Source organism: Oncorhynchus kisutch, unplaced genomic scaffold (assembly GCF_002021735.2).
Source record: "Oncorhynchus kisutch isolate 150728-3 unplaced genomic scaffold, Okis_V2 scaffold743, whole genome shotgun sequence".
Lineage (NCBI taxonomy): Eukaryota > Metazoa > Chordata > Actinopteri > Salmoniformes > Salmonidae > Oncorhynchus > Oncorhynchus kisutch.
Window position 1 is genome coordinate 51251 of NW_022262688.1, and position 15641 is coordinate 66891.

Consider the following 15641-nt stretch of genomic DNA (forward strand, 5'->3'; position numbering starts at 1 on the left):
TCTGGTTTCTCATGGTACCCTTCCCCAGATCTGTGCCTTGACACAATCCTGTCTCTGAGCTCTACGGACAATTACCATGACCGTGTGGCTTGGTTTTTGCTCTGACATACATTGTTAACTGTGGAACCTTTTATATAGACAGGTGTGTTCCTTTCCAAATCATGTCCAATCAATTGAATTTACCAGATGTGGACTCCAATCAAGTTGTAGAAACTATGTCAAGGATGATTAATGGAAACAGGATTAATCTGAGCTCAATTTCGAGTCTCATAGCAAATAAGGTATCTGTTTATTTTTTTATACATTTGCAAAAATGTCTAAAAACCTGTTTTCACTTTGTCGTTATGGGGTATTGTGTGTAGATATATATTCTTCTTCATTTAATACATTTTAGAATATGGCTGAAACAAAATGTGGAAAAAGTCAAGGGGTCTGAATAATGTCTGAATGCACTGTATATGTTATTCATTTATTTGGATAAAAATGATTGATAGATGTTTGATATCCAAGTATTAGCAGGTGCTTGAAGTGTCTATCTTGAATTTAAAACATTGCAGTCATTAAAAAAAAAAAAGAAGTCTTCTCCACTCTTACGGCTGTATGATGTCTCTTCTTCCCCAGGTTACGACGTAAGCCTCGGAAAGGTCGTCAACTATGCGTCTGTGACAACTAAGCGGATATGTGGGAAGCCTATCCTGGACAACAATGGCGTTAACCTCTTCTCTTCCATCATTGTAGCTCTGGTACTTCCTGGTGTTGCGTGGAGCTTCTGGCCTCACTAGGAAAGGAACTTGCTTCCCTGATTTTTGTATTTTGTCCAAAAAAAAGAATGTTTTGCTTGTTGTATTGAAGTCTAGTGTTTTATACTTTACCTAGTATGGTGTAGCTTGCTGTCTAAGGAAATAGAGTTACCATGCTACAACTAACCTTTACAACTCTGTTTGTCTTTATGGTAATACATTTGTTGATCTTAGTTTAATCATCGAGATTTCAGTTGTTTCCTAAAATGCATTAAGTGCATGGACGATAGGAGATTCATTTTTTGTTGGTTTGATTGATTGAATATTTTGCTAAACTTGTTGTAATATTCTTGAATAGGCCTACACCCTACACTAGAGAAGGCATGAGGGGAGAGAAGTGAAGGGGTGAGAGAAGCCTACATCCTACACTAGAGAAGGGGTGAGAGAAGGGAAGGGGTGAGAGAAGCCTACACCCTACACTAGAGAAGGGGTGAGAGAAGGGATGGGGTGAGAGAAGCCTACACCCTACACTAGAGAAGGGATGGGGTGAGAGAAGCCTACACCCTACACTAGAGAAGGGAAGGGGTGAGAGAAGCCTACACCCTACACTAGAGAAGGGGTGAGAGAAGCCTACACCCTACACTAGAGAAGGGGTGGAGTAGGGGTGAGAGAAGCCTACACTAGAGAAGGGATGGGGTAGGGGTGAGAGAAGCCTACACACTACACTAGAGAAGGGATGGGGTAGGGGTGAGAGAAGTCTACACCCTACACTAGAGAAGGGGTGGGGTAGGGGTGAGAGAAGCCTACACCCTACACTAGAGAAGGGATGGGGTAGGGGTGAGAGAAGCCTACACCCTACACTAGAGAAGGGGTGAGAGAAGTCTACACCCTACACTAGAGAAGGGGTGGAGTAGGGGTGAGAGAAGCCTACACTAGAGAAGGGATGGGGTAGGGGTGAGAGAAGCCTACACCCTACACTAGAGAAGGGGTGGAGTAGGGGTGAGAGAAGCCTACACCCTACACTAGAGAAGGGATGGGGTAGGGGTGAGAGAAGCCTACACCCTACACTAGAGAAGGGATGGGGTAGGGGTGAGAGAAGCCTACACCCTACACTAGAGAAGGGATGGGGTAGGGGTGAGAGAAGCCTACACCCTACACTAGAGAAGGGATGGGGTAGGGGTGAGAGAAGCCTACACCCTACACTAGAGAAGGGATGGGGTAGGGGTGAGAGAAGCCTACACCCTACACTAGAGAAGGGATGGGGTAGGGGTGAGAGAAGCCTACACCCTACACTAGAGAAGGGGTGGAGTAGGGGTGAGAGAAGCCTACACCCTACACTAGAGAAGGGATGGGGTAGGGGTGAGAGAAGCCTACACCCTACACTAGAGAAGGGATGGGGTAGGGGTGAGAGAAGCCTACACCCTACACTAGAGAAGGGATGGGGTAGGGGTGAGAGAAGCCTACACCCTACACTAGAGAAGGGATGGGGTAGGGGTGAGAGAAGCCTACACCCTACACTAGAGAAGGGATGGGGTAGGGGTGAGAGAAGCCTACACCCTACACTAGAGAAGGGATGGGGTAGGGGTGAGAGAAGCCTACACCCTACACTAGAGAAGGGATGGGGTAGGGGTGAGAGAAGCCTACACCCTACACTAGAGAAGGGATGGGGTAGGGGTGAGAGAAGCCTACACCCTACACTAGAGAAGGGATGGGGTAGGGGTGAGAGAAGCCTACACCCTACACTAGAGAAGGGATGGGGAAGGGGTGAGAGAAGCCTACACCCTACACTAGAGAAGGGATGGGGTAGGGGTGAGAGAAGCCTACACCCTACACTAGAGAAGGGATGGGGTAGGGGTGAGAGAAGCCTACACCCTACACTAGAGAAGGGATGGGGTAGGGGTGAGAGAAGCCTACACCCTACACTAGAGAAGGGATGGGGTAGGGGTGAGAGAAGCCTACACTAGAGAAGGGATGGGGTAGGGGTGAGGGAAGCCTACACTAGAGAAGGGATGGGGTAGGGGTGAGAGAAGCCTACACTAGAGAAGGGATGGGGTAGGGGTGAGAGAAGCCTACACTAGAGAAGGGATGGGGTAGGGGTTAGTGTTATGTCGCCAGCCCCCCATAACACTGTCCTATAATATAACCGGATCAACTTCTTTATGAATGGGCTTTGTAATGGTTGTTTTGATCAAGTGTCTGGCAATCCTGTGGTAAGTGATTCATTGATGCTGTAAAGCAATTAGCATTGGAATAAATACTGGAATAAATACTTGATGGATCTTTTGCCTTATTGCATCATATGAATGTTGAGAGGGCAACATTACCAGTGATGATTACCCTTTCTATGACCATGACCATGAGTACATATTACACCAGCAGCTTATCTAGAATCAGTGTCTGTATTCACAAAACCTTTTAGAGTAACAGTGCTGATCTATGATCAGTTTTACATTGAATAAGATGACATGGACAGGAAGGAACCTGATTCGAGATCAGCGCTCCTACTCAGAAGCTGTGTGTGAATGCAGTGGTGAACACGCTGTGTAATTACATCAGTCTTTGGAGCGAGCTCTGGTGTGAAAAAAGAGGGCAGGAAGGGGGCAGGGTTCGCGATTCATGGTTTGTAAAAGGGGAGTTTCCTCATGTTTACGCAAGCCCGGCTAGCTCAGTCGGTAGAGCATGAGACTCTTAATCTCAGGGTCGTGGGTTCGAGCCCCACGTTGGGCGCATATCTTTTTGAAAGATCGCTTTAAACCTTCTCAGTATATAATATACGAAGTTCTTAGTTTGAGCAAAACATTTGATATTCTCTGTACACTTGAAGTCTGGTGCTGTGGGTTTAATATATAGAAAAAGTGCCTGTTCCTCCTGCACATAAAATGTAATGAATGTAAATTCATTTAAATAAATGCCCAAAACATTCTTGTGAACTCAATGCACTCACAAGGCATGTTTGCGTTAAAGCAGAAAATGGCTTTTATGTGTTTTACAATAATTAAAACTATTCGACTTGGAGTTTATTTTCACCCCCAAAATCACAACGTACTCTGAGAAAATAAATGATGAGGTATGGTCAAAAATGTTTTCTGAGAGGGTGGGGTTTGTTATGCTTGTTCCGTGGCAACTACCAATGAGAGGAGCGTATTTGAAAAACGTCATGGAGCACCGCTTTCGAAATGTCCTATTTGACACGAACTCAGCTGATCGTTACTAAACTAACTGGTTCTCAAGCCTTGTCTACTTTTTCCCTGCTTGTTACACGACTGTGGCTAATAAGATTTTTTTAAAGAAGGTGGGTTCTTAACTGCTACAATGAAAATGTACTTGGTATTATCAATTACATAATTTCAACGATTAACAGTTCGTATAAGTAACAATGTTTACATGCAGCAACGCTACAGCGTACGTTATTGTATGCAAGTTACACTAATGTTTACCTAATTAGTTATGGATACAATGTATCAAAACACTAAACTGTCGCTAATGTCATGATGGCTTTCTGCAGAGAAAATGAGCTCTGGAAAAGCACTACAGTCAGTGTCTCCTCACAACAATCAACCGCCGCCGACACCAAGCCTGGCGAAAAGAAAGAAGATTCAAGAGAAGTAAGTTATGAAAGTAGGAATGATTGTTAGATTAATGCATGTTAAAACAACAGTTGTTTTTATACAGTATTACAATAGTGGCTTGTCGCCTTCCTTCCCGCCTGAGAGCCCCTCAGTGGAGGTGTCATAATACCCATAAAACCTAGCGGTCAAGCAGGGAAATGGTTCCAATCGTTTTTCCCATAAGGGATATGTCTTGGACATTACCTCTAGCTGGAACCTTTGCAAACAGGTACATTTCAAGAAATTTAGCCAATTTTATAAATTACTACATTTCGTCAACATTAGATGGTTAATCCAGAGATTCTTACCTTTGCCTCGATTCGGCAGTCTCGTCCAGAACATGGCATTTGTAGTTCTTTATGAGTAGCCACATTAGCAGCTAACTAGCATTTCATTTGTTGGAAGCAAATATATTGATAAAAGTCACCTTGTCCCGAGAGACTTATCAAAACGTCAAGCCAGGGTAAGCCTACATGAAACACAGCCCTTATTGTAAGTGTTTCTAAAATCTCCTATGAGGAGAAATGAATGGTGAAGAACCATTTCCCTTGTTTGACCGCTAGGTATTATGACTCATACTGACATGAGCATCTCCTCCATTATATACAGGCCCAACTCAGCAGAAAGTCTGTCTTTCTCCAGCAGGTGGTGTTTTATTTCACCCACCAAGCAAGGAGTTTGTATGGAGTGTTGAATTTGTTCAACCCAAAAAATAAATCCAACAATCCAAAGAAAGGATAGGCGGGAGCTAGACAGTCCGCCGTGCCGCTTTGTGGACAACAAGTCCCGTTTAGAGCGGTGAGACGTGCATCTTGTCAGTATATTCATTATCTTTGATTCAATTCCCCCACTGAGGTATAATAAGCTCTCACCTATGCAAATTGTTCCGGTTACCATGTGAGAGATGACCTATAACCCACGGGAGAGTGCCCCTAGTCAGGGGTATGGCTAGAAGGGATTCCGCTTTACTCAAATGAATATAAAAAAATATATTATTTTTTAGCATTTTAGCTAACCGTAACCCTTTTCTTAACCTAATTATCCAAACCTGCTACTTTAATGATCCTACCCTGCTGTGTAAGTTCTCCTAACTTGCTACGAAAAAGTCAAATCTGATGTTAATTTGACAAAAGCTGAATCCCTTCTAGCTAGTCAGAGCCAGAGGGTGGTTTTTAATCTTCATATTTTCAAACAGTCCATTTCAGCAGCATACCACTGCTGGCTTGCTTCTGAAGCTAAGCAGGGTTGATCCTGGTCAGTTCCTGGATGGGAGACCAGATGCTGCTGTTCAAGTGTTGTTGGAGGGCCAGTAGGAGGTGCTCTTTCCTCTGATCTAAAAAAAATATTGGATACTGCCCTGTGTAGGGTGCCGTCTTTCGGATGGGACATTAAACGGGTGTCCTGACTCTCTGAGGTCATTAAAGATCCCATGGCACTTATTGTAAGAGTAGAGGTGTTAACCCCGGTGTCCTGGCTATATTCCCAATCTGGCCCTCAAACCATCACGGTCACCTAATAATCCCCAGTTTACAATTGGCTCATTCATCCCCCTCCTCTCCCCTGTAACTATTCCCCAGGTCGTTGCTGTACATGAGAACGTGTTCTCAGTCAATTTTTTGACAGTTCTCAGTTTTTTTTTTTTCTCGCCTGAATAGCCTCGTTTCACTTCCAAAAATAAAATTAAACCATCTAAGTGTTCAGCGAAATAACAACACAATGTCAAATACAGGTAGCCTAGTCAAATAATTAACATCCAATCACATTAACCGTTACTCTCTCGCGGGAATTCCACTAACGGTCTGTATGTAGCCAAACGAAGCTGCTGCTCATTCCATTTGCTCGGTAAAATTGATAAATGTTTTTTTTTTTTTTAAGTAAGGCCCGTTACCAGTTTCCACTTGGCTCTTCCATTTGTTTCAGTAATGCTGCAATTAGTTGGTTGTAATTGTGGGCAGAGCAGACTTTTTCCATGTGTTAGCTGCATGTGTGACCGCTCCACCAGTCCTATTTATTATATAATTTACAAAGATGATATATTTGAATTTTTATCAACATTTAAAAAAAAATTTGAACATTTTATTAAATTACTAAATTTGAGATTAACCATTTTGTTGTATTTGTTCTGTCTTTTCTGGTGGATTAAACTGAAATTGCAACTAATATTCTATGGTTTGTTTTAAAAATAACAATATTTTGGAGATTTAGTTTTCAAATAACCGGAAGTGAGGTTGTAATGGGGAAAAAGGCCATTCTTGAACATGGGGTGAGACATTCTTAGTCTTTTGCTAGAGAACCAGTTTGGATTTGAGTATAACGTTCGTATGACTGTGAGCGGTGTAAATGCTTTAATATTTAATCATTTCTGCCCTCCGAGATGGACACCGCCACAAAGTGAAGCTGGCACTAAGACCGCTCCAACGAGATGGACACCGCCACAAAGTGAAGCTGGCACTAAGACCGCTCCAACGAGATGGACACCGCCACAAGTGAAGCTGGCACTAAGACCGCTCCAACGAGATGGACACCGCCACAAGTGAAGCTGGCACTAAGACCGCTCCAACGAGATGGACACCGCCACAAGTGAAGCTGGCACTAAGACCGCTCCAACGAGATGGACACCGCCACAAAGTGAAGCTGGCACTAAGACCGCTCCAACGAGATGGACACCGCCACAAAGTGAAGCTGTCACTAAGACCGCTCCAACGAGATGGACACCACCACAAAGTGAAGCTGGCACTAAGACCGCTCCAACGAGATGGACACCGCCATAAAGTGAAGCTGGCACTAAGACCGCTCCAACGAGATGGACACCGCCACAAAGTGAAGCTGGCACTAAGACCGCTCCAACGAGATGGACACCGCCACAAAGTGAAGCTGGCACTAAGACCGCTCCAACGAGATGGACACCACCACAAAGTGAAGCTGGCACTAAGACCGCTCCAACGAGATTGACACCGCCACAAAGTGAAGCTGGCACTAAGACCGCTCCAACGAGATGGACACCGCCACAAAGTGAAGCTGGCACTAAGACCGCTCCAACGAGATGGACACCGCCACAATGTGAAGCTGGCACTAAGATCGCTCTCAACCAACTCTGAGGCCATAAGCAAAGAAGAAAATGCTCACCCAGAAGCGGCACTCCTAGTGGTCGGGGACTTTAATGCAGGCTAACTTAAATCAGTTGTACCAAATTTTTTACCAGCATGTCACATGTGCAACCAGGGGGGGGAAAAAATCCTAGACCACCTTTACTCCAAACACAGAGATGCATACAAAGCTCTCCACCACCCTCAATTTGGCAAGTCTGACCATAATGATATCCTCCTGATTCCTGCTTACAAGCAAGAACTAAAGCTAGAAGTACCAGTGACTCGCTCAACACAGAAGTGGTCAGATGACGCGGATGCTACACTACAGAACTGTTTTGCTAGCACAGACTGGAATATGTTCCGGGATTCGTCCAATGGCATTAAGGAATACACCACCTCAGTCATCGGCTTCATCAATAAGTGCATCGATAATGACATCCCCACGGTGACTGTACGTAAATATCCCAACCAGAAGCCATGGATTACAGGCAACATCCGCACTGAGCTAAAGGATAGAGCTGCCTCTTTCAAGGAGCAGGACACTAATCCGGACACTTATTAGAAATCCTGCTATGCCCTCAGACGAACCATCAAACAAGCAAAGCGTCAATACAGGATTAAGATTGAATCCTACACCGGCTCTGATGCCCGTCGAATGTGGCAGGGCTTAAACTATTACGGACTACCAAAGGGAAACCCAGACGCGAGCTGCCCAGTGACTCGAGCCTACCAGACGAGCTAAATGCCTTTTATGCTCGCTTCGAGGCAAGAAACACTGAAGCATGCACGAGAGCATCAGCTGTTCTGGATGACTGTGTGATAACGCTCTTGGTAGCTGATGTGAGCAGGTGTGTCCCTTTTCGCTGACAACCCTCCCGACTCCGCCCACCGACATCCTATTAAGGAAAACCTGAGCAGAGAGAATTCAGCAGATCGAGTGATCTGGATTTCTAAACCATTAATATTAATGTTGGTTTTTAACAACTCATTTCCATGGCAATAATAAATAGATATGCTGATAGTGGACAACCTTGTTTTACTTCTCTTGACAGTGTTTAAAACTGTCTGAGAGGTAGCTATTATTTATTATTTTACACCTAGGGTTACTATACATAACTTTAACCCATTTTTATAAACGATTCTCAAAAATGGAAATATTCCAGGCATTTATATATAAACTTCAGTCCTACTTTATTCAAGACCTTTTCAAAGTCGGCTATGAAAACCAGGACTGGTTTCCCAGACTTTTCATAGTGTTCTATTGTTTCCAGTACTTGTCTTATATTATCTCCAATGTCTTGTCCATGTAAAAAAAAAAAACCTGTCTGATTAGGATGAATAATATCTGACAACACCTTTTTGAATTAATTCTATGCGCTAAAGCATTTTGCTTCAATTTTTGCATCACAACACTGAAGTGTAAGACGCCTCCAATTTAATTATTTTTTTAATAGACTGGATCTTTATATTTACCACATGGCTCCTGTTTCAGTAATAATGAAATCAGACCTTGTTGAGTATCTGATAATCTACCGTGTGTGTGTATGAGTGGTTAAAACGTGCTAATAATGGTCCTCTGAGTATATCAAAAGGTTTGGTATACCTCCACTTGTATGCCATCCAGCCCTGGAGTTTCCTTTGTCTACCTCCACTGGTATGCCATCCAGCCCTGGAGTTTCCTTTGTATACCTCCACTGGTATGCCATCCAGCCCTGGAGTTTCCTTTGTCTACCTCCACTGGTATGCCATCCAGCCCTGGAGTTTCCTTTGTATACCTCCACTGGTATGCCATCCAGCCCTGGAGTTTCCTTTGTCTACCTCCACTGGTATGTCATCCAACCCTGGAGTTTCCTTTGTCTACCTCCACTGGTATGCCATCCAGCCCTGGAGTTTCCTTTGTCTACCTCCACTGGTATGTCATCCAACCCTGGAGTTTCCTTTGTCTACCTCCACTGGTATGTCATCCAACCCTTGAGTTTTCCTGGACTTAAAGCCTTTAATTGCATCAAGAAGTACCTCCTCTGTAATTTGGCCTTCACTAGTTGGCTGATTGCTTGATATATTCTCTTGCTCCACTTACACTCTCTCTCTTTCTTGCTCTACTCTCTTCTCTCCCTCTCTTTCTCTATCTACTGCCTTGTGTGGCGACGTAGGTCTGCAATAAGGAGTCCAACAGACAGTGTGATGTCCCCATGTACAAGACAGCTCATGAAGAAAGCTATCAAGGACATGTAAGTATAATTCAAATGTCTCTGTCAGACAAATGTTATTGGTTTTGTTTTTGTCATTTGACTTGACATTAGGAGTATGTGGATTTGACTAAATGAAGTTTATCCCTGTTCTGTATCTGGAGCAGGCTGTGTCGTCTAAATGCCATTTTTAAAATGTGTTTATTCTTGATTCCAGACCGTCATCTCCCAGACCCAGACGGGAAGCGAAAGAGAACACTGCAAATAAATGAATGACCTTTTTATGTACAGTGTGATGTCTTTACGGTATTCCTCTCTCCGCTAAGATGGTCAGATCAATCATTGACACTTTCCTGACATTATGCCGTTTTTTTAAGATGTTCCTACTAACCAAGCTGCTCACACTTTATTGATCCATTATGCAATATGGTGTTTATGGGGGGTGGGGTTTTATTATTCATGAATATGGGGAAGGGGGTTATATTCTTCATTTATATGGGGGGAGGGGGTTATATTCTTCATCTATATGGGGGGGGGTTATATTCTTCATCTATATGGGGGGGGAGGGGTTTATATTCTTCATTTATATGGGGGGAGGGATTTATATTCTTCATCTATGTGGGGGGGGGGGGGGTGTTCTTCATCAACATTTTGTATATCTGGGGGGGAGGGTATTCTTAATCTAAATCGCACTGTTCGGGTTTATTGTTATTCTTGTGAACGTAAAATGCTATTTGCACTTTAGAGGACATATGCTGTTCATTGTACACTGCTTTAAGTGGTGGGGGTGTTATCTCAAACAAGTGTTCTGTATGTGTGCCCTTTGCACAGGTACATTTCCATGGTTTAAGAAAATAAAACAAAAAGTAGACTACTTTATATTCTGTTTGTACATTGGCTTTATGTTGCTCAGTTTTCAATATGTAACTAGCAAAAAAAGGACTTAGCTCACTGCTTTCAATAAACATATTTGATATGGAAGAGATCACTTGTGTCACTGAGTCATGAGGCATGTATGAAAATACCTGTCTTACGTTTAGTTTGTTTCCATTGAAAGTGATATTCAAGAGGTTTGTTGTGACCGTAACTAGTGTTGGATACGGCTGTAGTGAAGCTCTTTTGTTTGGTTTGATATGTCCTAGAGATCATTTCAATACCAATTTAACCAGAAGTCCCACCAGCGCGTTGCGACTCACGCGCCACCCTGAAGAAGGCAGGTGAGCCGCTCGTCGTTCGTGCGCTCACATTTTTTTGCTATGCGATAGCTGCTAAAAGAAAGTCTTTCTAACTTTTCCACAACAGTGCCTTGGATTTTTTGAAGTATGAACGTTATCTAGTTAAGATTAGGGTAGACGTTCAGAAAATTACCCCTTACGTCTCTAGTAGAAACATAAATAAGTCAAGTTTGAACAAATCAAGCATACTTCTTTCTGAAACGAAGATTCAAGGAAATCACTTAGTCTTCACTCACTGTGTGTATGTTCAGCATGGGGGATTTCCACATCGTGTTCTGGGAGCCTTCCAAGAATTATGATCTTTTGATGTGAAAATAAGCAGATTTGTCAGAAATGCATAAATAAAATAGCACTGCCGTATGGCTCAGAGGAGAAATAGATTCCTCATGATTTTTGTGTGACAAATTATTCTCACTCGGGAGGGTCTTGCAGTGATAATGATCCTGGGTAAACCAACCAACCACAATAATGATAACCTATCATAATACAGTCACAACAATATTCTGTTTTTTAGGAGTTATACTGACTTCTGGGCTTCTTACTTTTCGTCTTTCAAACGGTCTTATTTTGTTTTTTATAAAATGTCCTGGTTTCTGTATTCTTTACTCTAACATATATTATGATTGATGATCCATTGGGGAAATAGACTGGGCTACTCTGTTCAGCTCCAGCACTTTCGATTGTTGCTGTCCAGTTCATCATATGATCCCAGAGCATGACGCAGAAAGCGACGCCATTAGGAGGGGGGGTTGAGAGGGGAGAGCAGAGCGAACCAGCCAGCTGAGGGTGGGGGAAATCAGTTTGGTCTACAAAGAGCTGGGCGAGTGAAAATTGGTTCCTATTCTGATTCGCCAGGAGGATTCGTGTCCTCGACTTATTGATTTCGATTTGACACATCTCATGTGATTAGAGGGACATACATTCGACTGGGCTACTTATATTCCTAATCATATCTATTTCACCATGGCGGCTGGCGGCGGAGCGGGTAACAAAACCTACTCTTTCAAGGTGGTTTTGTTGGGAGAGGGTTGTGTCGGCAAGACCTCGCTCGTGTTGCGGTATTGTGAAAATAAATTCAACGACAAACACATCACCACACTTCAGGTACGTTGAATACGTGGCTAGCTGGATGTGTGATTCAATCTTGTCCGGACGACAAAGGGTTAAATGTGCTGTATGTAGAAAACAGAAAAAGGTGAGCTAGCTAACGTTAGCCTAGCTGCTAGTGATAGCCTGTCACTAACTCACAGCAACAGCCAGTCATCTGTGTCGCAGCTAGCTAGTTTAGGGTAGTCCACCCACAACAAGTCACTGCAACCTGTTCAACATGGTTATGTAGGGTGTTTACCAAGATGGCTAGCTAGCTAGCAATTCTGATAACGCCAACTAAATTGACAAACGCCTGCTAGCTACTGTAGCTAGCTAGTTTTCCTAGGAGCCAACTGTCACAGCTGTAAAAAAAAATAAGCGAGCTAAAAGCTTTATCTCAACTATACATCGGTGCTATTCAACATGAAACAAGTGTTCTTCAACGTGAATGTGGTAGAGGTGAATTTGCCCCAATGAACAGGAAGTAGCCCACTCAGAGTAACCAAATCAACAACAACCAGCCAGGTTTAAGTTCCTGTCCAGTGGTCAGAAAGCTTCACTAGTTTCCCCAAACGTGGCCCTGCAGGACAGTTGACTGAACTGAACCAGATTTGAACTACTATGACATAGCATTTATGCAGAGTAGAGAAAGGTCACGTTTACTCCACACCTAAAATCGCATTGAGATGGACAGCACAGACTAGATCTGTCAGTAAGCTCAGGGCTTCTCATAGCAGTAGGTTGCACAATATGTGGTTTTGCAATGCCGGACGTGATAAGGTTTCTAGGTGTTTGTAGTAGGCCTTTACAGTGCTGTTGCTAAACTTACCCTCTTCTATGAATCCATACGATTGTGCTGCCACATAATCACCCATTACTACGGTATCAAATTCAACCCTATACGATCACAGTTGCTGTCAAGCAGTCTAACTAGTGTACTAAGCAATTTGTTTGTACTTCGCACTACTGCAAACAGTTAAACCTGTTGCTGACTCTCTGGAAACTGTAGTAACTATAGTGAAGTTGGCTTACCCATAGGTTAGTTATGAACTTAGAATGGACTGTGTTTATTGCTCTCCTGAAAGAGGCAGCATAACTCCTTGTCATTTTCTACCAGGACATCACAAGAGGGTGTTTATTACTCAAGGCAATGATGAGAGGAGCTGAATGGGAAAGTGGTTTCACTGCTGCACTGCCAGTGGGCCTCGAGTCTTAGAGACTAGAGAAGTGGTCTTCTCGGATCCTGAAAATGATCTCCAAAACTGAATTGGATCTGTGAAATTCCCATCCGAGACCCAGTCATTTTTTTTCTACTTCTTCAAAATCAATATTGGATCTGCGATGGACCAGGGTCTGTATCAGATCCAAAAGATTAAAAATGCCATTTTATTTACACAAAAGCAAGCAAAATATACTGAAAAATATAAAACGCAACAACTTCGAAGGTTTGAACGAGTTAAAGTTAATATAAGTCATTGATTAGGTCGTTATCTATGGATTTCACATGACTGGGAATGAAATAATGCAACATATTTGGTGGATGTTCCTGCATGCCAGTAGCACATGACCTCAACTTGAGACATCTGTTGCATTGTTGTGTGACATAACTACATATTTAGGTGGCATTTTATTGTCCACAGCACAAGGTGAACTTGTGTAATGATCATGTTTAATCAGCTTCTCGATATGCCACACCTGTTAGGTGGATGTGTTATTTTAGCAAAGAAGAAATGCTCACTATCAGGGATGGAAACACATTTGAGGATCGTTTTGTGTGTATGGACATTTTCAGGGACATTTTATGTCAACACTTTACATATTTTAGTTGTGTAGTTTTGACTTGTCTGGCAGTTAATGTTGCACATGTGTTTTTAGATGTATTTAAAATAATTTATTTGTTTAAGTATTTTCATAAATGACATCCAGAATTTAAAATGTTGAGACGAGAAGGGATAGGGTGTGTGGTGGCGATGCGTCGGCGTGTCTCTCTACAGAATGCGCTCTGTCGCCTGCTAATTCGTGCACATTCATTATTTAATTGTTTGCGTTTACGCTTTTTAATGTTTATTCGTTTTAATATATTTTGCTTGAGCACGCATGAAGTACCTGGCCTGTGTGTAGATGTAGGCCTGTAGGTCTAAAAGTTTCCATTTGGTCATGTCTGATAGTATTTCTCATTAACTCACCATCACTTGAGCTGCGCAGCTTCTGAGTATTTTTTTGCATCACACTACGTCAATGCATCCATTGCAAATAATTCCTTACTGTACTCAAAACATCTTTTCAACACTCCTTGATAGGCCTAACCATCGTGCCTCGGTGTGAATTAGCATCATATTTCTGAAACTCATACCTCCACTGGAAACTGGTCATAAGATAGGCTACCTTAACACTTATCCCTTGCACAAATACACCTGTCTGTCCTGAGCGCATCATTGGCATGGGAGACAGTTAGGGCCCAAGCGGCCCAGTTGAAACAAGTTCCCTGTAGGGAGAGCTGCTCAAGCCAGACAGAGACAGGCGGAGGATAGAGATTCATATATTGAAAGATCCTGAACCAACTGCCATGCGCAGCAAAAGTGATTTTAATCTGGAATTTTTCTTCAAATATAATTTCAGATTTAGTCGGCATTTCACATATTTTCACACAGATCCGAGTTCCTTCTCGGGGTAATAGGTTTCAGGTATATTTGTGAAGCCCTCTAGACTAGAGTTTGCTCTCTACTGCACTGCCAGTGAGCCTTGAGTCTTAAAGCTCAGACACTCCGGTAGGATTGTCAAATGTTTCCTGGAGACAGTACTTGGCAGCTCTGACTGTCGACACTCAATCTCTTTTGTGTTCACACAGCAAAGACCTTGGAAGTCGTCAGCCACTCAGCCTTGTTACAATACTCCAAACCGGAAGGTGGCAGTAGTGTTGTTTGGCATTGCATATCCGTGCGTATTGCTTGTGGTCTAGATTCCAAGTTGTCTCTGCTGATGTTGCCATTTTTTGTAGAAAGCCCTTGTTTATACTAGCCAGATGGCCACAGCTAGATAACTACCTAGCAAGATGACAATTAAACATTTTTTAATTCACTCTCCATAGAATACTCCATACCATATTCGCTAGCTTGCACAACATTGCTAGCATGCTATGGACACTGCACTAACTCGGCAGCTGTTTCATGGAAACTAGCTAGTCCATTGTGATTTAATTATGTCAACTAGCTACAGTGGTTAGCTGGCTTGGAGGAAATATTTAGTGTTGTGTGCACTTAGGCTGTGTGATGGTAGCTAGTTATGTAGCATATTTTATTTATTTATTTCACCTTTATTTAACCAGGTAGGCAAGTTGAGAACACGTTCTCATTTACAACTGCGACCTGGCCAAGATAAAGCAAAGCAGTTCGACACAGACAACGACACAGAGTTACACATGGAGTAAAACAAACATACAGTCAATAATACAGTAGAAAAATGAGTCTATATACAATGTGAGATAAAGGAGGTAAAGGCAAAAAAAAGGCCATGGTGGCGAAGTAAATACAATATAGCAAGTAAAACACTGGAATGGTAGATTTGCAGTGGAAGAATGTGCAAAGTAGAGAGAAATAATGGGGAGCAAAATAAATAAATACAGTAGGGGGAGAGGTAGTTGTTTGGGCTAAATTATAGATCTACAGGTGCAGTAATCTGTGAGCTGCTCTGA

The 15641-nt window shown here is 42.8% G+C and overlaps 2 protein-coding genes, 1 long non-coding RNA gene and 1 other non-coding gene across 4 annotated transcripts in view; all 4 read left to right on the forward strand.

Moving 5' to 3' along the window:
* LOC109886137 (transmembrane protein 19-like) overlaps positions 1 to 1230 on the forward strand; it is a 37345-nt gene extending 36115 nt beyond the window's left edge. The window contains exon 8 of the mRNA XM_031816105.1: positions 622 to 1230. Within this exon, the coding sequence (XP_031671965.1) occupies positions 622 to 782 (161 nt within the window). The 3' untranslated portion in view covers positions 783 to 1230. The remainder of the gene's footprint in view (positions 1 to 621) is intronic.
* Positions 1231 to 3394: 2164 nt separating this feature from the next.
* On the forward strand, positions 3395 to 3467 carry trnak-cuu (transfer RNA lysine (anticodon CUU)). The gene has a single exon. It is a non-coding gene; the product is annotated as a tRNA-Lys (tRNA).
* A 419-nt stretch (positions 3468 to 3886) lies between these two features.
* LOC116361748 (uncharacterized) lies at positions 3887 to 10611 on the forward strand. Its single transcript, XR_004207651.1, has 4 exons — positions 3887 to 4032; positions 4246 to 4345; positions 9591 to 9668; positions 9844 to 10611. It is a non-coding gene; the product is annotated as an uncharacterized LOC116361748 (long non-coding RNA).
* Positions 10612 to 11548: 937 nt separating this feature from the next.
* Positions 11549 to 15641, forward strand: part of LOC116361747 (ras-related protein Rab-21) — a 37501-nt gene continuing 33408 nt past the window's right edge. The window contains exon 1 of the mRNA XM_031816107.1: positions 11549 to 11965. Coding sequence (XP_031671967.1) covers positions 11825 to 11965 — 141 coding nt within the window. The 5' untranslated portion in view covers positions 11549 to 11824. The remainder of the gene's footprint in view (positions 11966 to 15641) is intronic.